Source organism: Somniosus microcephalus, chromosome 5, assembly GCF_052327205.1.
Source record: "Somniosus microcephalus isolate GS21.2 chromosome 5, FLI_Smic_1.0, whole genome shotgun sequence".
In the NCBI taxonomy this organism is placed as follows: domain Eukaryota; kingdom Metazoa; phylum Chordata; class Chondrichthyes; order Squaliformes; family Somniosidae; genus Somniosus; species Somniosus microcephalus.
Genome location: NC_140991.1, coordinates 237,237,785 through 237,260,904, shown reverse-complemented (window position 1 = coordinate 237,260,904; position 23,120 = coordinate 237,237,785). Strand labels below are relative to the sequence as shown.

The 23,120-nt window shown below is 40.2% G+C and overlaps 1 protein-coding gene across 5 annotated transcripts in view; it reads right to left on the bottom strand.

The window, feature by feature from the left end:
• The window catches only part of LOC147117613 (triple functional domain protein), an 862,300-nt gene that overhangs the window by 543,493 nt on the left and 295,687 nt on the right, over positions 1–23,120 (bottom strand). For 4 of the 5 annotated variants that reach the window (XM_085988742.1, XM_085988743.1, XM_085988739.1 and 1 more), the window contains 3 exons: positions 18,113–18,304; positions 4,955–5,086; positions 2,278–2,508 (listed from right to left, as the gene is read on the bottom strand). In XM_085988742.1, the coding sequence (XP_085844868.1) occupies positions 2,278–2,508; positions 4,955–5,086; positions 18,113–18,304 (555 nt within the window). Of the gene's footprint in view, positions 1–2,277; positions 2,509–4,954; positions 5,087–11,565; positions 11,752–18,112; positions 18,305–23,120 lie in introns of those variants that run through there. The other variant, XM_085988741.1, reaches the window with a different exon arrangement.

The following is a 23,120-nucleotide window of genomic DNA, read 5'->3' as shown; positions in this document are numbered from 1 at the left end:
TACTGATTCATCAGCTGAGGGAGGGCAATAGGTGGTAATCAGCAGGAGATTTTCTTGCCCAAGCTTGACCTGAAGCCATGAGACATCATGGGGTCCAGAGTCAATGTTGAGGACTCCCAGGGCCACTCCTTCCCGACTATATACCACTGTGCCACCACCCCTGGTGGGTCTGTACTGCCGGTGGGACAGGACATACCCAGGGATGGTGATGGAGGAGTTCGGGACATTGGCTGAAGGGTATGATTCTGTGTGTATGACTGTCAGGCTGTTGCTTGACTAGTCTGTGGGACAGTTCTCCCAATTTTGGCACAAGTCCCCAGATGTTGGTGAGGAGGACTTTGCAGGGTCGACTGGGCTGGGTGTGCTGTTGCAGGTGCCGGTGCCGATGCCGGGTAGTCCGACCGGTTTCATTCTTATTATGTTTCGTAGTGGTTAGTTACAACTGAGTGACTTGCTAGGCCATTTCAGAGGGCAGTTAAAAGTCAACCACATTGCTGTGGGTCTGGAGTCACATATAGGCCAGACCGGGTAAGGACGGCAGATTTCCTTCCCAAAGGATATTAGTGAACCTGATGGGTTTTTCCGACAATCCCATGGTTACCATTACTGATACTAGCTTTTTATTCCAGATTTATTTAATTAACTGAATTTAAATTCCCCACTCTGATGCCCACATGGGTGCCATCTGCAACAACTCGCACTCGAGGGAAGCATACCACCCAGAGAAAGCTCCGAGTCCTGTCAGCTGATGCCCCTTTCCACGGGGAAAATGATTAAAGTGATGCCCCTTGCAAACACAGCATGTGTCATCTGCTTGACACAGGTGTGCACCGCAGAATGCTGGATTGGCACATGTCCTGGGGTGGCTTGGAAGGATCTGGTAACATAAAAACTTCATATTGCGCTAACCTGTTCCAGATGCTGTGTGTGTGTCATCCTGCAGCAGGTGGTACAGCAGTGACAATCTGATTTGTGAAGCAGAGGCAGCACAAACATATCTCCTGTGACAAGTTCAGGTACTGTAAAGGAGACTAGAATGTGGGTCCCAGGGTAGTAATGAGTATGGTTAGAACACCTCAGGTGTCATTGCACTTGAATTTGATAGCACCTCATGATCTCCTCTTTATCATTTAAAGCATCCGGTAAATTTTGAACCCCATGCTCATGACTTCATATGGTGCCATTTAAATGTCAGGTATTGAAAGATTGGGAGATTTTTTTTTTAATGGTAGAGTTCCCAGCAAAAATTAATTAGTACATTTGAACAAAAATGCAGCAGAAATGTTTACAAAATGCAAGAAAAATCACTCTTCCATACATAAGGACATTTATTACCTTTGAGCCGTGCTTGAAGTACCCATTTCAAATGGCTGAGCAGCATGGCTTAGGCAGTCTCAGCCACAGCTTGGAATGCAGACAAGATACCTCCTTTAAATACTCAATGTAAAGTAGGCTCAAGCATGCCAATAGCACGACCTCATTTATGTACCTGTAATAATCGCCAGATGGGAAATCAGGCATTCATGGCTATGGACCCTGCTTGTGAGACTCCACTTCGCTGGTGGAGCCTTGAAAAATGTATCATATAAACTTAATCAACACTTTGCCACTTTACTTCAGGCAAGCCCCGTGAGGTTCAAGGGAATTACAGTACTAGAATAAGAGCCTTGCCTCCAAGTCCTCAATTTCTTCCATCATTTATGTTGCAGTTGCATCACAAACAAAGAAAATATTGCAGTGCAATGCAAAATAAAGAAGTTTTGCCACATTTTTTTTTTAACAAATAAGTCCTATGAACTTCAAATTTGCAGATCAACGGTGCAATGACATTGCTTGAACCCATTCGTACTATAGTCAGCTCACTAATTAATCAAAAACAATGGATTGAAGGAATTCAATTCCTAAAACACCAGTAAAAATTCTGGAATTCTAAGTCATAAAAAGAGAATTTAACTTATTCAATCACAACAACCCTTGTAAATTGGGAGAATTATAGAATGCGATCCCTAAAACACTGCTAAAAAATCTGGAAGCCCATGCATTAAAAACTTAATCAGTCATTGTAAATCAGTGGCTCTGGCTATAATTTCAACATAACGTAGAGGAATAAGTTTTCCACAAACAGGAAAGGGACAACCAAAAATAAAACAATTGTTTAAAAATTCCAATATGCATTAGTACTTTATCAGCAGCCCTGACAAGACACCAATATACACATATACACACCCCATTCTTTTAGTTTTATATCAAGAGCGGCAACAAAACTCTTGCACTCACTTGGTGTACATCCTGTTGGAAAACACAAAGCTGGAGCCGCTGGTGAAGTCGAACCTTTCGATGCTGCCAGATGTTCTCCAGCTGTCGCTGATGGTGGAGGACCTCGTGAATAATGTCCAAGACATGATGAACAGCCTTTGAATAATTGGCTGTTGCCATTAATGAGTCAGCACTGCCAGGGGTCAGAGGTCGTTGGAGTTTATCCAGCAGAGCTTTCCCATCTTGACTCACCTGCACAAGTTAAAACATCATGAGCGTGAACTAAAAATTAAATTAAATATATTTTAAAAATTTTAAATCTAAACTGATCTAAAAAGTGAAATCAAGCTAAATCAGGAGTCACTGAAAATTCATTCATGCATTTACTTATCTTTTATATATAGAATTAATTAATACATCATATGCATTTTCCCTTCCTTTTCTGGAGGCAGTACATAGTGGGATATAGTTCCACAGTGGCAGCATTCTTCATTTGTGAACCAAGACAGAGTGTCAGAAGGTTTTTTGACTGTAGAGGGCACCACAGCTGAGTCTGATCCTGTTCTGACCCAATGTCCATAAATTCACACATTCTAGCAGGAGCCACTGGATAGCACAGGTGTTTGGTTGATTTTTCTCTCCACAGTTCAGGTGCACTGAGTTGCACGTCAAATACAGTTCCCCCGCAAAGACTGACTATCTCAACACAACCTGGGATTCCAATCTGGGACCTTCTGGTCTGTATTCTTAGTGCTGCACCAGGTGGTGCCTTTACTAACAGGGCATCAGGGAACTATTTAATTCAATTTTCAACAAAATGTTAAACTTGTCCTGCTTTCGGGTATTGTTTTGGAAACAAATTTATAAGTGCATATATAAATTATTGTGCAGCACACTCTCAGCTACAGTGGTCGCCAAAAAGGATGCCAAGCCAAAGGAGAGATTAGATGGGGGGGTCAAAGAGATGGGTTTTAAGTTGAGTCTTAAAGCAGAAGAGGTAGAGGGGTTTAGGGAAGGAATTCCAGCGATTGAAACCTATCTGGCTGATGGCATGGCTGCCAATGGTGGGGCATAGAGAGGGGGGATGCACAACAGGCCAGAGTCAAAGGAATGAAGGGTTTGGGGAGTTGTTGTGCTGGAGACAGTTACAGAAGGAGGGAAAGGTAAAGGGATTTAAACACAAGGAATAGAATTTTAAATGTGAGGCGTTCAGGGCAGAGGGAGGCGCACCGGGAGTCAATGTAGATCAACAAGGACATGGGTAGGTGCAGGACAGGATATGGGCAACAGAGTTTTGGATGAACAGAGGTGTGTGGCAGGTGGAGGTTGGCCAAGGGAGCATTGGTGTAATCAAGTCTGGAAGTGACAAAGGTACATACGAGTGCAGCAATTGGCTTGCATCCCTGGATTAAAGAGGTGAAAAAAATCAGCCAAACTTCTTGTTCTTGACTGCTATCCACTGATCCCTGCTGGAAATTGCACAAGCGTGCACGTTGATCGAGAACAGGATCCAACTTGGCTGCGATAACCTCTCAATGACCTCTACTTATTAAGAATGACCACTCGTGACTGCTGGAACTCATGAAATCACAGCACATCAAGGTTAGTTTCAGAAGAGGTTAGGAAAATAATTATAAGCATGCCACCCTTTCTAAAAATGCTAGTCGTAGTAAATTCTGAGTTATTGTAGGCAATTTTGATTCATTTTCTGATCACTTTAAAAATCCTATACTTTATAAGATGCCATATAAGAAATCTATGCACAAATTGTATTTGGTTATCACAAATCAAGCATATTGAAGTCGAGAGACAAAATTCACTCATTAAATAATAAATACAATGTTAGTTCCTTTTTGTATAGGGAAAAATTATGACAAAGATTATAATTTGACAAACATAAAATTCAAAAAACAATCAGTGCCAACAAAGTACTGACTTGGAAGTCTCAGAATGGAGTCTTCATTTAAAACCACCACAGACCTCACAGATTAACGTTTTGAATTTCCTCAAAACGTGTGTGAAAACAAAGGCCTAAGCACGGCGTAATGCCGATCTTCAATGTGGAAGATCGAGGAAATTTGCAGGTAAGTGACTTAATACAGTTTTTATGCTATGCCTGGATTCCCTTTTGCAGTAATTCAGCGAAACCTCTGCCAAAACCCTCTACCTTGCATTAATAAAGCTCTATCACCCATGCAAAAGACATGGGGGAACGCCAGTTCTTATCGGGCTGTAAATTTACGTCAAAAAATTTAGGTGCAGCTAGACCCAAAGTCGTGTTTAATAGGGATTATTTTTTTCACCGAGACCCCGAGTTGTATTTTCTTGTGTCTCTGAATGCATTTTTTATGGCACCAGAATGAGTTACATTAAAAATTAAAAAGCTTCCATGGTTACATTTTCTTAAATATGCTGTGCCTAATGTGCATAAATGATGGTTTGATACTTAAATTTTTACATTTTTCTTGCATAAAGTGGGACTTAAAGAAGGAATATGGCATAAGTTCCATGCTTTCCTTGAGCTCGGATTGTTTATGCTCGTTTACTTTTATGTTCTGGCATATGCTAATGAGTTGGTCTGGAAATTTCAGTGTAACTACTGATCAGCAAGAAGGTCATTGAAACCTGCATTTAATTTGGCATAACTGTTTCCCATTTACTTAATATCTTGTCATTTGCTCAGCATTTGTTCACTTACCTCAGAGTACGCCAATGTTATTTGTTCATATAAACCTTGGTGATGGTGAATGGAATCTTCCAAATCCTGCAGTTCTGAGGGAAGCTCCACCTCTCCACAGGCCTTACACCATGAATCCACATTGCTCATGTACTGGGGAATAGAAATCCATGGTCAATGATGGGCACTTCAGTTTATAGTACCTTGTTCTGAAAAAGTTTGTTTCCTTATATTTTTATTTTAAATGACATAGAAATTTTAGTGTAACAGAGCAGAAGTGAACACATCTACTGTTTTTATACTATTAGGAAATCTCCCATGCCATTACTTACAGTAAGTCAGGATGTAGACTGTCTTAAGAGGTTAGGAACAATATATCATGTTAAGTGTAGGTGTAGCCCTTTAAGAGGCTGCTGCTTTTAAGTAAACACTGGATGGCTCATATGGATGTCAATTAAGAGGCTTTACTTTATACTTTACTTTATACTTTACTTTGAAGTATGGCACAGAACTTCTGATCTGATCCTACATGTAAGCAATCCACAAAGCCCTGCATTCATCATCTGCTTGAAATATTTGTCCAATTTTTCTTTAAAAGATGCAATGGTTTCTGTTTTAACTACTCCCTGTGGAAAAGCATTCCATGCTCAAACAACCCTCTATATTTAGAAAGTTCTCCTCACTCTCTTAGAAAAAAATATCTGTGAGATAATTTTACATTGATACCCCCCGTCACTGACTCTCAAATTAGAGAAAATAGTCCTTTCACATTCAGTATCAACATTGTTCATAATTTTTTAAAATGTTACATTTCCTCTTAGCCTTCTCTGCTCCAGTTGAAACATTCCTAGTATCTCAAGCTTCTCCTCATTATTAGTTTTCTATTCCTATCATCATCTGGTAAATCTATGCTGTATGCTCCCTATGGTTTTTGATAATTTAAAATTTATGCCCTCTAGTTACTAGCTCGCCAACCAGTGGAAACAGTTTTTTGATTTATTTTATCAAAACCCCTACCAGATCTCTTTTTTATCTCTCATAGCTAAAGCCTCATATCCCTGGTGTCATCTCAGTGAATCTCTTCTCAACCCTCTTCATGGCATTGGCATCCTTCCTTAAGTAAGGCACCTAAAACTGGACAGTATTCTATCTGTTTCATCTATTTGTTCATCCCAGTTTGGCATAAAAATAAAACAAAAAAAGTGACTCAACCGTGGCTAACAAGGGAAATTAGGGATAGCATAAGATCCAAGGAGAGGACATATAAATTGGCCAGAAAAAGCAGTAAACCTGAGGATTGGGAGCAGTTTAGGATTCAACAAAGGAGGACAAAGGGATTAATTAAGAAGGGGAAAATAGAATATGAGAGTAAGCTTGCAGGGAAGATAAAAACTGACTGTAAAAGCTTTTATAGATATGTGAAGAGAAAAAGATTGGTCAAGTCAAGCGTAGGTCCCTTGCAGTCAGAATCAGGGGAATTTATAATGGGGAACAAAGAAATGGCCGACCAATTAAATACATATTTTGGTTCTGTCTTCAAAAAGGTCACAAATAACCTCCCAGAGATGTCAGGGAACATAGGGTCTGATAAAAGGGAGGAACTGAAAGAAATCAGTATTTGTAGGGAAATGGTGTTAGGGAAATTGATGGGATTGAAGGCCGATAAATCCCCAGGGCCTGATAATCTACATCCTAGGGTACTTAAGGAAGTGGCCCTAGAAATAGTAGATGCATTGCTGATCATCTTCCAACAGTCGATGGAATCTGGAACAGTACCCATGGATTGGAGGGCAGCTAATGTTACCCCACTATTCAAAAAAGGTGGTCGAGAGAAAACGGGGAATTACAGACCGGTAAGCCTGACATCGGTCGTGGGGAAAATGCTAGAGTCCATTATAAAAGATGTAATAGCAGAGCACTTGGAAAACAGTGACAGGATCAGACAAAGTCAACATGGATTTACAAAAGGTAAATCGTGCTCGACTAATCTACTGGAATTTTTTGAGGATGTAACTGGTAAAATAGATAAGGGAGAACCAGTGGATGTGGTGCATTTGGACTTTCAGAAGGCTTTCGATAAGGTCCCGCATAAGAGATTAGCGTGTAAAGTTAAGGCACATGGGATTGGGGGCAAGGTATTAACTTGGATAGAGAACTGGTTGGCAGACAGAAAGCAAAGAGTTGGAATAAATGGGTCTTTTTCCGAGTGGCAGGCAGTGACTAGTGGGGTACCGCAGGGATCGGTCATGGACCCCAGCTATTCACAATATATATTAATGATCTAGACAAGGGAACTAGATGTAATATCTCCAAATTTGCAAACGACACAAAGCTGGGTGGGCGTGTGTGCTGTGAGGAGGATGCCGAGAAACTTCAGGATGATTTGGACAGGTTGGGTGATTGGGCAGAAGCATGGCAGATGCAATATAACGTGGATAAATGCGAGGTTATCCACTTTGGTGGCAAAAACAGGAAGGCAGATTATCTGAATGGCAATAGATTGGGAGAAGGGGAAGTGCAACGAGACCTGGGTGTCCTTGTGCACCAGTCACTGAAGGTAAGCATGCAGGTACAGCAGGCGGTTAAGGCGGCAAATGGCATGTTGGCCTTCGTAGCAAGAGGGTTTGAGTACAGGAACAAGGATGTCTTGCTGCAGTTGTACAGGGCCTTGGTGAGACCACATCTTGACTATTGTGTGAAGTTTTGGTCGCCTTTTCTGAGGAAGGATGTTCTTGCCATGGAAGGAGTTCAGCGAAGATTCACCAGGCTGATACCTGGGATGGCAGGAATGATGTATGAGGAGAGATTAGGACGATTGGGCTTGTACTCGCTTGAGTTTAGAAGAATGAGAGGGGATCTCATTGAAACTTATAAAATTCTGACAGGACTGGACAGACTAGATGCAGGAAGGATGTTCCTGATGGTCAGGGAGTCCAGAACCAGGGGTCACAGTCTAAGGATAAGGGGTAGGCCATTTAGGACAGAAATGAGGAGGAATTTCTTCACCCAGAGAGTGGTGAACCTGTGGAATTCTCTACCACAGAAGGCAGTAGAGGCCAATTCATTAAATATATTCAAGAAGGAGTTGGATATATTTCTTAAGGCTAAAGGGATCAAGGGGTATGGGGAGAAAGCAGGGACCGGGTACTGAATTTGGATGATCAGCCATGATCGCATTGGATGGCGGAGCAGGCTTGAGGGGCCGAATGGCCTACTCCTGCTCCTATCTTCTATGTTTCTATCTGTAGCCAAACCAATAATTTGTATTGATTTAGCATTACCTTCTTACTCTTAAGCTCTCTGTTTCAATTTATATAACCTAGATTCCCACGTGCTCTTTTATAGCTTTATACAACATTCTCCCACTTTTAAAGATTTGTGTATCTTTAACACCTAAGTCTCTCTGTTCCTCTACTTTTAAAGTTGTAACATTTAGTGAAGGTGCCCTTTCCTTATTTTTCCTCCCAAAATGCATCACCTCCCATTTCACATTTTCATGACATCTATTTGCCCAATCTACTAATCCATGTCCTCCTGTAGTTTCATACAGTCCTCATCACAATTAATTATGCTCCCTGTTTTTATGTTGCTTGCAGATTTTGATATTGTGTCCTTTATACTAGAGTCCACACATATTGAGAAAAGCAATAGTCCCAACACAGATTCTGGGGACACCAATGTTTACCTCCCTCCAGTCTGAAAAACATCCATTAACTTTGAATCTCTGTTTTCTATCCTTTGGTCAACTTCCTATCCGTTCTTCAATATTTCCATTAATGACTTAATTATATTAACAAGCCTCCTTTCTAGCACCCTCCAAACACCTTTTGAAAATCCATATACACAACAGCCACTTCATCAATCAACTCAGGTATTTCCTCAAAGAACTCGATTACATTTGTCAGACACGACTTGCCCTTTACAAATGCATGCTGGATACCCTTAGTTAAACCATGACTTTCTAGACGAGTATGAATTTTATCCTTTATTATGACCTTGAGAAACCGACCTACTACCGACGTTAGGCTGACTGGTCTGTAGTTATCTGGCTTAACACTTTTTCCCATTTTGAATAGAGGTGTTACATTGGCAACCCTGCAGTCCTCTGGCACAACTTCCACTTCCCAAGGTGTCTGAAAGACTTTGGACAAAGCCTCTGAATTGGTTACTGGCCGATTTTCACATCTAGACAAAAACGCTTGTATAAAGTGCTCAATACATTGATTGGCAAAAAGGGTTTAACACGTGGGCTTTAGCAAGGCAGTACAACACTTAAAGGAATAGAACCAGACTTTTGCAATTAATTTACATGTTTTATTTAACAGGGACAGCTAGCATTGGAAAAGATAGAAAATGGGTTTATTTGCAAACATTTTATTCTTTTATCAATTATTCACTTAAGTGGGCTTGACTGTAGTCAGACAAAAGCAAAATACTGTGGATGCTGGAAATCTGAAATAAAGACAGAAAATGCTGGAAATACTCAGCAGGTCAGGCAGCATCTGTGGAGAGAGAAACAGAGTCAACGTATCAGGTCCTTTCGTAAGAACTGGAAAAGGTTAGAGATGTAACAGATTTTAAGTAAGTGCAGGGGCAGGGAAAGGGGGGAGGGGAGGAAAGAACAAAAGGGAAGGTCTGTGATAGGCTAGAAGGCAGGAGAGATGAAATGACAAAACTTATGATAGCACAATGCAAAAAGAGATGGTAATGGGACAAGTAAAGAAACAAAAGATAAGTCTAGAAGAGGTGTAAATGGAAATAGCAGAATCATCAACAGCTGCCGTGTGAAAAAATAGGAGCAGAGGTTATGGTCTGTTGAACTCGTGTTGAGTCCAGAAGGCTGTAATGTGCCTAATCGAAAGATAAGGTGCTGCTCCTCGATCTTACGTTGAGCTTGACTGTAGTCAGTTTTGTTTCCTTTAAAGAATTTCCTTTCTTAATTTTATCCTGAAGGTGCTGCAGGGTAAGGCTCTGCAGGAGCCGACAGCCCTCTGGTACCTCACCCAAACAACCATTCTTCATGTCTGAGCCTAGATGGACAGCAGTCTCATTCTTATCCAACATATACACGTACAATTAAATGCATATTATAAGTAGCAAACGGGAGCAGGAACTGACTGATTTTTTCTTGCCTCAGCTAACACATCTTACATCCCTGCCTCCCTCCTCCCCCTCCAATATCCCATCCAACTGGCTATTCTCTCCTTACGCTACTGACTCATGCTAGGATGCAGTTCCACAGGTGGTAGTATCTCTTGGTATTTGGCACAAGTATGTGTGAGCTTTGGATGGTGAGTTTCTGCAGGATATTCAGTTGTGGGCCGATCACAGCCAAGCCTGATCTGTCCTTGCACAGAGGAGAGGATGGCTGGATAACTGGCCTTTAAACAAGAGAATGAGCTCTGGCAGGCTAACACAAAGATCAATTATAAATGGACCACCAAACCCTTTTTGTCTCTACCAAGTCAGCATTGGCTAAGATCAGTTAATTCATCAAACACCAGGATTTTATTGGTCGATATGGCTCAGTACCACACCAAGCAGTAAGTTTAGTGCACTGAGCCATTGGGGAGACCCAACTCCATTTTTATACATATTTCACTTCAAGATCTCCATTGCTCATAATTGAATTTTGAATAATCTGGCAAAACATGTAAAGGCACACTTGATTCTAGGCCCATCTGCTATTCCTGATCTGTTAAAAAAGGCTTCCATTATTAGTATTAGTGGTTATCTTATTTTACCATGACTTAATCAAAATTACCAGCAGAACGACTGTCCTTTACCAATGAAGGGCAAAGCATAGTAGTTATTTTGGAAGGCAAACCTTAAGAACATCCAATTTATAATTCTGTGGCTCTATTTGTGAATTTTCATTGGGTTTGAAAGAGCTCTCTTCAATTTCAAAAGAGCTGTAATTTAAGATGCAGCAATTACTATTTAAACCAATAATACCACCACACTATATTCTTCGCTGGGTGAATACAAGATTCCCTTTGATCTTCTGATATGGAAATTGATCAAACGGAAAACAGGTATTCAACAAATAACACTACATCAGAAGAAGTTATATGGATGGCGAGATGGATTTCTCCTTTTCAAATTTTCTCTGCTGAATAAATGTCTTCAAAAGTTAATATTCGGCTGTGCTCACTAGTGCAGTTCCTTATTGGCTCCTTGAGACATACTATTATGATGGTAGCAATCTGTAGCAGCAGAGGTTTAAGCTGCAATTAATGTTTTCACAAAAGGGTTCTCTAAGAAAATTATTTAACTTCATGCAGTAATGTTTCATAAAAATGTGCGAGAAGAATTTGCTACCAGTAAGATCCAGAGACTTGAACACATAACCTTAAACTGACACTTCAGTGTAATACCGAGGGAGTGCCAAGACTGTCAGAGGTGCTGTCTTTCAGAGAAGACGTTAAACCAAAGCCCTGTCTGTTTTCTCAGGTGGACAGAAAAGATCCCATGGCTCTATTCAAAGAGGAGCAGGGGAGTTCTCCCAGAGATCTGGCTAATATTCAATATTTATCCTTCAACCATCATCACTAAAACAGATTATCTGGTCATTTATCTCATTGCTGTTTGAGGAACATGCTGTCTGCAAATTTATTGATGCGTTTGCTTACATTAGAACATTGACTTCATTAGCAGCAAAGCACTTTGGGACGTCCGGAGGTTGTGAAATGCGCTATATAAATGCAAGTTCTTTCTTACTTATTTAAGCAGGAGAGAAAAAGGTCTTCTGCCTTGAGCACTCAAACATGCACCAAGGTGTTAAATAGACAGGACTGCCTACGAATACAGAGAGAAAATGAGTTCTTCAATTGGATTTACATGTAAACTCAAGCATTTGGGTTGTATTTGCCAATAAAAAAATTAGATAAACATCAGTAACTTTAAAGAGAAACTCCCTACTGAACTACTTGAACTGTATTCGCTACCATCACATCTGCCTTTCACTACAATGCTGTTCAGTTATGCACCTTATCCAAATACGTATTTTGAAATTTATAATGGTGGATATACAAATGGGACAAAAGTTTCGCTTTGGACACAATCGGCGATCCGTTGCAAATTGCGCTCAAAATTGCGCTGGTTTTGAGAAGTTTTTTTCCTCCACGTTTCCGCTCAAACTTATCTGCATATTGCCGAACGTAAAATCTTCCATGACGCAGTGTAATTGGGCAGTGTTTCAGAATGTATTTTTTTTTAATTGCATAAAAAATATTCCGTGATATATTCAAGAGTGGGAACCTGGTGCAGTTTTATTATTACAGCTGAAAATGGGTTAACAAACATTTTTAATCAGAGTGTCTAGTTACCACCTGTGAGTAACCCAATTTTAAATAACTGAAAATGACTTTTAGAAAATTATACTAGTTGATGTAATAAAACTCACTACGCACTTGGTTTGAGCATAAAATCAACTTATTTCAGAACATGGAACATAAGAACATAAGAACATAAGAAATAGGAACAGGAGTAGGCCAATCGGCCCCTCGAGCCTGCTCCGCCATTCAATAAGCTCATGGCTGATCTGATCCTAACCGCCAATCCACTATCACAGAACCATCCCCTGCATCTAACAGAATTAGACACATGAAATAGGAGCAGGATCAGGCTACACGGCCCCTGGGCCCGCTCCGCTACCCACAGGGCCATGACCGATCCGAACCTAGACTCATGTCCAAATTCCTGCCCGCTCCCCATAACCCTTAATTCCCTTTACTTCTAGGAAACTGTCTATTTCTGTTTTAAATTTATGTAATGATGTAGCTTCTACAGTTTTTTGGGGCAGCATATTCCATGGACCTACCACCCTCTGAGTAAAGTAGTTCCTCCTCATCTCAGTTTTGAAAGAGTAGCCCCTTATTCTAAGACTATGCCCCCTAGTTCTAGTTTCACCCATCATCGGGAACATCTTCCCTGCATCCACCCGATCCAACCCCTTCACAATCTTATATGTTTCAATAAGATCGCCTCTCATTCTTCTGAACTCCAATGAGTAGAGTCCCAATCTACTCAACCTCTCCTCATATCCATCCCCTCATCCCCGGGATTAACCGAGTGAACCTTCTTTGTACTGACTCGAGAGCAAGTATGTCCTTTCTTAAGTATGGACACCAAAACTGTACGCAGTATTCCAGGTGCGGTCTCACCAATACCTTGTACAACTGAAGCAATACCTCCCTATTTTTATATTCTATCCCCCTAGCAATGAAAGCCAACATTCCATTGGCCTTCTTAATCACTTGCTGCACCTGCATACTAACCTTTTGAGTTTCGTGCACCAGGACCCCCAGATCCCTTTGTACTTCAGTACTTTCCAGTTTCTTGCCATTAAGATAATAACTTGCTCTACGATTTTTCCTGCCAAAGTGCATAACCTCACACTTTCCAGTATTGTATTCCATCTGCCAAATCTCTGCCCACTTACTTAGCCTGTCGATGTCCCCTTGCAGGTTTTTTATGTCCTCGTCACTCACTACTTTCCCTCCCATCTTAGTATCCACTAGCTTCTTGTCTTTACAAAATGTCCCTGCTAAGCTGGGGCCAACGCCCGAGTATTTATACTCCTTGGACAGCGCCACCAGCTGGCCGTCCAGTGTTATTTCATAGGTAGTTTCTCGATGATGAGATTTATGACACTAGTTACATTGGTGTACAGTAGTCAGTTGCTTAGTAAATTAAAAAAAAATTTTTAAAGCTTTTAAAACGTGCCTGTTAGTGTCCTTGTGCCTAAAAAAAGCTTAATTTTAAGAGCCTCCTCGGAGGCCCGCAAACCGGTGCAATTAGCGGAAACCCGCATTGGTGATTAATTCATCCTGGGCATGTGGCTGTTTTGTGAGCAAGGCCAGCTTCTAGCGCAATGTTTTTTAAACTAGTTCAAAAGATCACGAAAACTCGATGTGCGCTGAACATTATTTGAGCTTAAAGGTCTGTGATCTTTTGTGCCGGTTCAGCCAATTTCGGGCGAATTGCACTGAATAAACCAGCGCAACCTAGTGAAGACTCCTGCCCGTAAACATTTGATAACCGGTATTTTGAGTGCAAAACCCCCAGCCTTGTTCACTTAAGATCTCCTCCCCCAGATAAACTACCCAGTCAATTTTTATTTTCCCAAATCTTTCTAACCCTGCACCACAATTATTTTTTTCAGGTGCTCCAATTTAAGCTCCCCCTCTTTCGCTCTCCCCACAGCTTTGCCAATGACATTCAGTAGTTAATACTTCAGGAAGCATGGTGAATGCTGCTTGGTGCTTTCCCACACCAACATTTGAAGCACAGCAGAAAAAGTGGGTGCAAACCTACATCTTTCCAATTTTTGGAATATCTTATTGATACACTGATATTCCCACAACTCTACCTGTGGTTTTATGTACAACAATCCCTCACACAATAATTACAGATCTATTACAGTAACAGCCAAATGACAATGAATTCACATGTTACATATCTGTCACTGAAATTACTTTCTGGTGGACAAATCTGGTTATAACAAACTCTCACCAAATTAGATGCAATGCAACAGTCTATTATGCAGGTTCCAGTCCATGAACCATGTAATCGAGGGCTTTTCAGCCTTGAAAACAGGTGATGAGAAGGAATTTCATAACGGTATCTAAAATAGTAACTATGTAGAAAAAGTAAATCCATAGCACAACTTCAATGTAAGCCACAATAGCAGAAGTGAATACAATTTCAAACTTCACTCAGAGGGTGGTGAACCTGTGAAATTCTCTAGCACAGAAGGCTGAGGAGGCCAAGTCACTGAATATATTTAAGAAGGAGATAGATAGATTTCTAGATGCAAAAGACGTCAAGGGGTATGGGGCGAGAGCGGGAATATGTTATTGAGATCGAGGATCAGCCATGATCATACTGAATGGCGGAGCAGGCTCGAAGGGCCTACTCCTGCTCTTATTTCTCTATGTTTCTTTCTATGTTTCTAAAGGCAAATTCAAGACTGAAGATAGGAAGTCATTCTTAAAACAGAGAGTGATAAACACTTGGAATAAACTTCCAGGTAGGGTAGTGGAAACAAAAACTATGGAAATATAAAGAGACATTTGGATTTTAGGTTTATCTAGTTGATGAGTTTGCCGTATTTATCTTGTGATCAGGTCAGACCTGCAATCTTTAATGTCACCAGCCATGCTTGTATGGTGTCAATGTACACTTTTACAGGAACCAGCAGAAAATCTTGTCTGGCTGACTGTGATTGGTTTAGTTATTAACGCAACTAGCACGGCTTTTGGCAATTAGCAAAGTGGACTACTAAGTCAAATAAATTAAATCCTTATAATTAATTAACAGCAGCAAAGTGACAGGCTACCATCTTAAAATCGCTTTAGCAGGATAAAACATTAGATAAATATTATGACTTTCATTCACTAGAGGATCCCCCATGGTGTTATTCACGCTAAGTCGGATGATGCACTTTTTTATAAAGATAGAAGTGTTATTCCACCTAATGCACAATGTATTATTATACTGTTATGTTAAACAATACTATGCCCATGTCTGCCCCATAAAGGTCATAAAATCTATTACTATAAATAGACATATTCTAATACCAATTAGTGGCTAATTCTTCTTATGCAGGTCTTGAGCTTACTTATGTTATTAATTTCTCTCTGGATTGGCAGCTGCTGGTTAATCTCTATCTTCTTCTCAAGGCCAGAAAAACCAACAAGAAATTACTAGCTATTTTTCTAATTTTTTTCAACACACTAGCTGCTGCATAAAAAGAAATACCACTTTTGTGTTTCAATTATATACCATAAATTCCATGTGTCCTGTTTCAGAATTATTGGACCATTTTTTCCACAGAAGGGATAGGAAAGAGAGTTAATTTTTTAAGCCAAGTGCATTCGCACAAGTTTTAAAGCATCTGGACAAAAGCTGGACATATGCTAAATGGACATTTCCCCCAGATATTAAACAATAAAGAATTTGTTACCTTATCTGGGTAATCAAAAAAAAATCTCAAACTCACTCTTTTAAAGTCTTATAATTACTCTTTGGCAAGTGAACAGCAAGAGATAAGACAGAAACGAGGACAGAAGCTGGCAGAGAGAGGTTTTTTGAAACAGGAAGGCTTTGAGGGTAATTGCATTTGTTGAAGAAAAACTGTGAGGGATTTAACTGAGGTGAAGAGGTTGCAAATGCTGGAGGATAGTTATAAGCCTCCTTGCTTAATTCAAGTGAGATACGCCACTGGCTAGTATTCCTGATTTTGTATTGTTTACATGAAGATAAGGTGTACAGATTGAATTAAGTGAGCCCAGTCACAACAGCACCTTTGTATGTTCACCTTAGTGTGACATAAAGTAGATTATTGATTCAAATCAGTCCTTGGACTGGCTTCAGAGAAATTGAAGTAGAACATGTGCAAAAAACACAAGTATCCAGTTTAGATCAGAATACTATGCCCCTGGATTATACTATCGTGCAAGTAGATATAAGTGAGTCAACTTCCATAAGAGTAAGACGCTCAGACCGCTTATGAAAGTGACTCAAGCTGCTACGGCAGACCCAAATTTGTAACAAGATGATATATGGAAATCATCTAGTCATAATGTCATCACACTCGGTGATGAATTTAATGTCATAGAGTCACAACAGCACAGAAGGAGACCATTCGACCCATCGAGTCCTTGCCGGCGCTCTGTAGAGCAATCCAGTCAGTCCCATTCCCCTGCTCTATCCCTGTAGCCCTGCAAGTTTATTTCCCTCAAGTGCCTATCCAGTCTCCCCTTGAAAACATAAGAGTGTCTCAGCAGATGAATGATAACACCCCATATTAAAATACTTGTCCTTGTGAAAAAACAAAATGGTAAAAGGGAATTCATTTCAATATAAGCTTCAAATTTGGAATAGTTCACATTTCCAAAATTCAATGGATTAGAGAAAGCTCATAGTAAACTTGAACATTTTGTACATCTTTTTCTACAAATATCATATTAACAGCATATAAGCCATGGATAATAAATAATCCAAAACAGGGAGGATCTCTGGTTGAAAATTTGAATTCAAGGAGTAGTGGAGTAGAAAGAGGCTTACATGGTATTTAAATTTTTCCCACTTTCTTTAACCTACTAGAGGATAATAAGCTGTCATAGTAGCAGCAATACTATGTGATTCTACGTTATATTTTAAAAATGTGTCTATTGTGAAGCCAAATTGCAAATGATGAACCCCTATCAAAATTTGCACATGGCTTCGAATTAGTCATAGAAATCAAAACATTTTTTTAGAATGACTTTTTAAGATTTTAATTGGATTTATTGCTAGGTATTTTGATAGAGGCATGGAATGGTAATGGGTAGCTACAAACTATAAACATTAAAAAAAATATATATACCCCATATTTGACTAAAGCCCTGCCTAGCTGCTTGGCATTTACAAATTATTCCACACTAGTGAGATTTTTGTGAAACAGGAACTACAAAGAAACCTGAAGAATTACAGCAGAAATATACACATTTTTCTTTAAAAAAAAAAGTAAAATGTGTCAATAAAAATATAGAATATAATGTCTAAACAAATAGCAGAATGCAACCTTAGATGTGTGCCTGGACATTTGTAAACACTGAGACCATTCAATCCCATTTTGCCAAGATATGACTATGAAGTTCAAGCGTCATTTGGAGATATAAAAATTCTCTGTGGTAATTAGCTGAGCAGAATCTAGAATATGAATGCTGGGCAAATTTTATCTGGCTTTTACATTAAATACAAATAGACTATGGCATTAGGAACACAAAAATCAATCACTAGGTATTCAGCTACTTTAAAAAATAATTTGTGTTACTCTCTTCTAAATATGCCAACTAAGACTTGTGCATAGTAGAGAAAAACAGGCTTCCATTTCATTACAGCATCCCATTTTAGTCAATGCCTCATTATCTCTCATTTTGATGTATATTTTTAAGTTAGAATTACAGCAATGGGTTTTGCTGCTAACTAACAAAAATGTTTGTTATAATAACATCTGACTATTTTCATAGTAACAGGAAGTTATACTAGTCTGGCTTGCCCAGTTGAAATGTTCTAACTCTACAAAAAGCCTATTCACAGAATAAAGCACCCAAAGAAAACAGAACAGCTAACAAGTTGACAGACTGTCCATATAAACAGCAGTTACATAGACTATGAACATTTACTGACCTGCTCGGCTTTCTGATGAAAGACAGCAGACATGTCAAGCAAGGTGCTGCGCTCATCTAGTGCTGCTGCGAATGCCTTCCACTCCAGTTCCAGTTGACTGGCAATCTGCTTGATTTGCTGAGATGCATAATGGTTAGATTCCAGTAAACGATTGGCCACTGACATGATGCGGTTGATGTTTACATATACATTCTGTGGAAAAGCACACAGAGCAAACAACTGTTGGCCTTTGTCAAATAAGCAATGTAATTTCCAAATGGTCGGCAGTTTGGATAATGCATTAGTCTTTTGTTGTGATGGTACAGTAACATTTCATTTTGTTAATATATTATGCAAGTTAACATAACCTCTCGATAATAAATGGTACAAAGCAACATGTAATGAATCATCACACCTCATGAGTTTGTGAATTCCAAAAAGAGAAATTAAATCTAATTTTCACTTTTCTTAAAACAAACGCTGAAGAAGGGATTTAAATAGTCAAAAGGAAACTATTTATATGAAGCAAAATCTTTGGTAAAGCTGTATGGAACAAAGCCTCACCACCCCCATAACAAAATGTTAATATTGCTAACAGGCATTCATTATATCAAAGGTCCATTGTAAATTAGATTAAAATGTGGCGAGGCCAATGCCACACCTTCAATTTTAACACAGTGATTTAAGGTGCTAGCCACTAAAATAAAACTTAGATATTCAGACACCGTAACAATCCACAAGAGCAAATATTTTAAGAACATGTACGTAGCTAGAAATAAAAGTTAATGTGCAAAAATAGTTCTGTAGCATTTCAGTACGTTGAAGTTGACTTATCTGTTTAATATATTTTAACCCTCATTACAATGTGATGTCCAAGAGTCAGTCATGACAGTTACATGCAATAATCTCTCAAAATGCCACTCAAGGCATGTTGGAGGCTGTGTTATCTTATAACAAAGGGTGTTATGCAACATTTTCAGCATCACTATTTTACAGTGACTGAACAAAGAGTTTAACCAAGAGCAGAGACAGAGAAAAGGAAACTTAGACCAAAAGGAGAAAGAGAGAAAATAGTCTTAGACAAACACCAAGATACAGAGGTAACAAGAGGCATACAGTTACAGAAAACATGAAAATAGAGTGCAAGACAAAAAAAGTATCAGACATGGTGTATCTGACAGGAAGGAAAGAGAACAAGAGAGGGAAGGAAACAGAGAAAGTGAGGGGTAAGGAATAAAAGAAGAGGATGCAGGGAGAAAGAGAGCCAAAAAGGAAGAGGGGAAGAGAACAAAAGAAATGAGAAACACACATAAGTGAGTAAGAGATACAGAACGGTAGAAACAGACAATGAAACAAACTTTTAAAAGGAGAAAGGGTCAAATAAGAGTCAAAAATAAAAAAAGATACTGAGACAAGAAGAAAGTGCCTGAGAGACATACAAGGAGAGAAAACACAGAGAGAAAGTGTGGAAAACAAACAGGAAAACACAGAGCATAAGAGAGCGAAAACAGGGTTGGAAACAAGCAGAAAGACCGTTCTAGAAAGAGGAATGCATTTGAATTTTTGTTCATAAACAGTGTCACGGTAGAACAAGTAGTACACCTAAAGTTTATAAAGCGACACAGCTAATTATTCTGTTAAGTAATTTGTACATTAGTATTTACTCAGTACACTTGTGACATCTAATGGCAGAACACAAGTACTGCACCATATTTTTATATATCCTGACAGCCCATCCCATTTCTAGCACTTATATGCTTTTCACACTGTCTAATTAGAATGTCAACCACGATTGGACACTTGCACATGTGGCTCAATTTAACACAATCTTGCAGTGTTAATTATCCATTGCAACACCACTCAAAATATGCTGCTTCAGTAAAATCCAAAGTTTCAAACAAAACCACAGGCAATTAATTTGACAGTAAAATTGATGCAAACTTATCACTTTGTAATTTCCCAACTAATATTTTATATTGAATTACAATTAAATATATCTCTTCCGAAAAAATCAGTAAAAGTGCCTTTTTACTTTTTAGATTGAATGAAAAGCTACTTACTCCATTGAAAAAAAACCAAAAAGGAATTTAAAGTTTTACCATTAAATGTCCCATTCCTCCTCTTATTCTCTCTCCCAAAACATATTACTTCCCATTTCTCCGTGATAAATTTTATCAGACCGTTCTGCTAACCTATGTCCTCCTGAAGGGGCTTACAGTCCTCTTCATAAGTTAACCATTCTCCATAAATATATAATGGGGCAGAATTTGCAGTTGGTATGATGGCGTACCACCTTTGAAACTGACCACAAGTTCGGGATTTCCATGTGCTAATTTCCAAACTTGCAATCTGTCAAGTTCCGATTAGACAGATCATTCGCTGCGACGGTCAAGTCCTCATTTGAAATGATGTGCTGGCGCAGAGTTTGGCTAATTGCCTACCAACTGCGCATCAATTATGCTGGAAAATTTTATGGCTGGTGCACAGGCGCAGGACTGTTTGCACAGTGTAAGGGGAGAGGGAATGAGAAAGTTGTATAAATAATTAAAGACGAACACATAAAAGCACCGTGTATCAACCTACCAGGCTCAGTTTGAGGGATGAGATTGTTTTAATCTTTTTTTAAATCTTGCACAGTCTTCTAGTAAATAACTGTACTTGCTCCAAAGTATTCCCTGTGCTTTTTAAGGCCAAGTATGGAGGTGGAAATAGGCGGTCTTAGTTATGCTGCGGATATGTGGTCGGAAGCTCATGTCAGGGTCAAATATGACACCAAGGTTGTGAACAGTGTGGTGCAGCCTCAGACAGATGTTAGGGAGAGGGATGGGGTCAGTGACTAGGGAACGGAGTTTGTGGCGGGGACCGAAAACAATGGCTTTGGTCTTCCCAATATTTAATTGGAGAAAGTTTCTCCTCATCCAGAACTGGATGTCGGACAAGCAGTCTGACAATTTAGAGACCGTGCAGGGGTTGAGAGAAGTGGTTGTGAGGTAGAGCTGGGTGTCGTCAGCGTACATGTGGAAACTGATGCTGTGTTTTCGGATGATGTCACCAAGGAGTAACATGTAGATGAGAAATAGGAAGGGGCCAATGATAGATCCTTGGGGGACACCACAGGGAACGATGTGGGAGGGGGAAGAGAAGCCATTGCAGGTGATTCTCTGGCTACGATTAGATAGATAAGAATGGAACCAGGCGAATGCAGTCCCACCCAGCTGGACGATGGTGGCGAGGCATTGGAGAAGTTGATTGATGTCGGGCATCGGAGATTTCTGTTTCCAGATTGGCTAGTGAAAGGAGCACCGCCCCACGTAATCCCAGGTATGCTTATGCACAACGGTGCGCCCCCGGGATCCATGGGCCACTATGCAGCCGTGTCAAAGGCTGCAGACTAGTCGAGAAGGACAAGGAGGGATAGTTTACCTTTGTCACAGTCACAAAGAATGTCATTTGTGACTTTGATGAGAGCCGTTCCGGTACTGTGGCAGGGGCGGAAACCTGATTGGAGGGATTCAAACATGGAATTGCGGGAAAGATGGGCGCGGATTTGGGAGGCGACAACACGTTCAAGGACTTTGGAGAGGAAAGGGAGGTTGGAGATGGTGCGGTAGTTTGCAAGGACGGAGGGGTCACGGGTTGGTTTTTTTTTTTTAAGGAGAGGGGTGATGACGGCAGATTTGAGGGACAGTACCTGAGGAGAGAGAACCATTAACAATATCAGCTAACATGGGAGCCAGGAAAGGAAGTTGGGTGGTCAGCAGTTTGGTGGGAATAGGGTTGAGGGAGCAGGAATTGAGTCTCATGGACAAATGGAGCGCGGAGAAGTCATGAGGGCAGATCGGAGAGAAACTGGAGAAAGATGCGAGTTCAGGGCTAGGGCAGGGGGGAACCTTAATGGAAGTTGATTGATGTCGGGCATCGGAGATTTCTGTTTCCAGATTGGCTAGTGAAAGCACCGCCCCACGTGATCCCAGGTATGCTTACGCACAACGGTGCGCCCCCAGGATCCATGGGCCACTACGCTGCGCACAACTCTGCAGCATTTCAAAGCAAGTTTTTGTTTGGGGCCTCGCACTAGGTAAATGCGGATTTCGTTCAGAGGTCAGCGGCGTACTCCTAAGCTACGTCGCTGACCACAGTTTCAGGGCCAGTATGAGATAGAGAGAAAGAGAAGCTACGGTCTTAACAATAATCTCTGGGAGACACCACTGTTTACATCTCTCCAATCTGAAAAACATTTATTAACTTTGACTCTCTGTTTTCTGTCCTTTAGCCAACTTCCCATCATTGCTGCCACATTCCATTCAATACCACGGTGCTTAATTTTATCAACAAGCCTCCAAAGTGGTGCCTTATGACGAAACACCTTTTGAAAATCCATATAAACACCTACTACATTTCCTTCTACTCAGTTATTCCCTCAAAGAATTTTGTCAGACATAACTTGCCTTTTACAAGTCCATGCTGGCTGTCTTTAATTAACCTATGTCTTTCTAATCTGGGTATGAATTTTATCCACATTATGGCCTAATGAACCTCAGCCATTACTGAGGTTAGGCTGGCTGATGTATAATTAGCTGTTTTATTCCTTTCTTCCTTCTTGAACTGGCAACTTGTGGTCAAAGCCTCCCTCTCTGACTTCTATCAACATTCTACACTGCATGTCATTGGAGTCTAGTACCACAGAACCAGATAAGTTTACAATACAGAAAGAGGACATTCAGCCCAAATGTCTTAATCCAAATGTACTCTCAGCAGCTGCAAGCCTACATTTCGTTGTACTGCACTTGTGCACTAACAATGACAATAAAAGTTGATTTGATTTGATTTGACATGCCTATACTGGCTCCTTGCTAGAGTAAATCAAAACTACTCCCAATGCCCCACGGTCTCCCCAGGGCCCTGTATCTTCCTCTGCTTTAAATATTTATCCAAATTTCCTTTAAAAGATGCAATGGACTCTGCTGTGACCATTCCCTCTAGCAAAGCATTCCATGCTCCAACAATGCTCTGTTTCTCCTCACCTCTC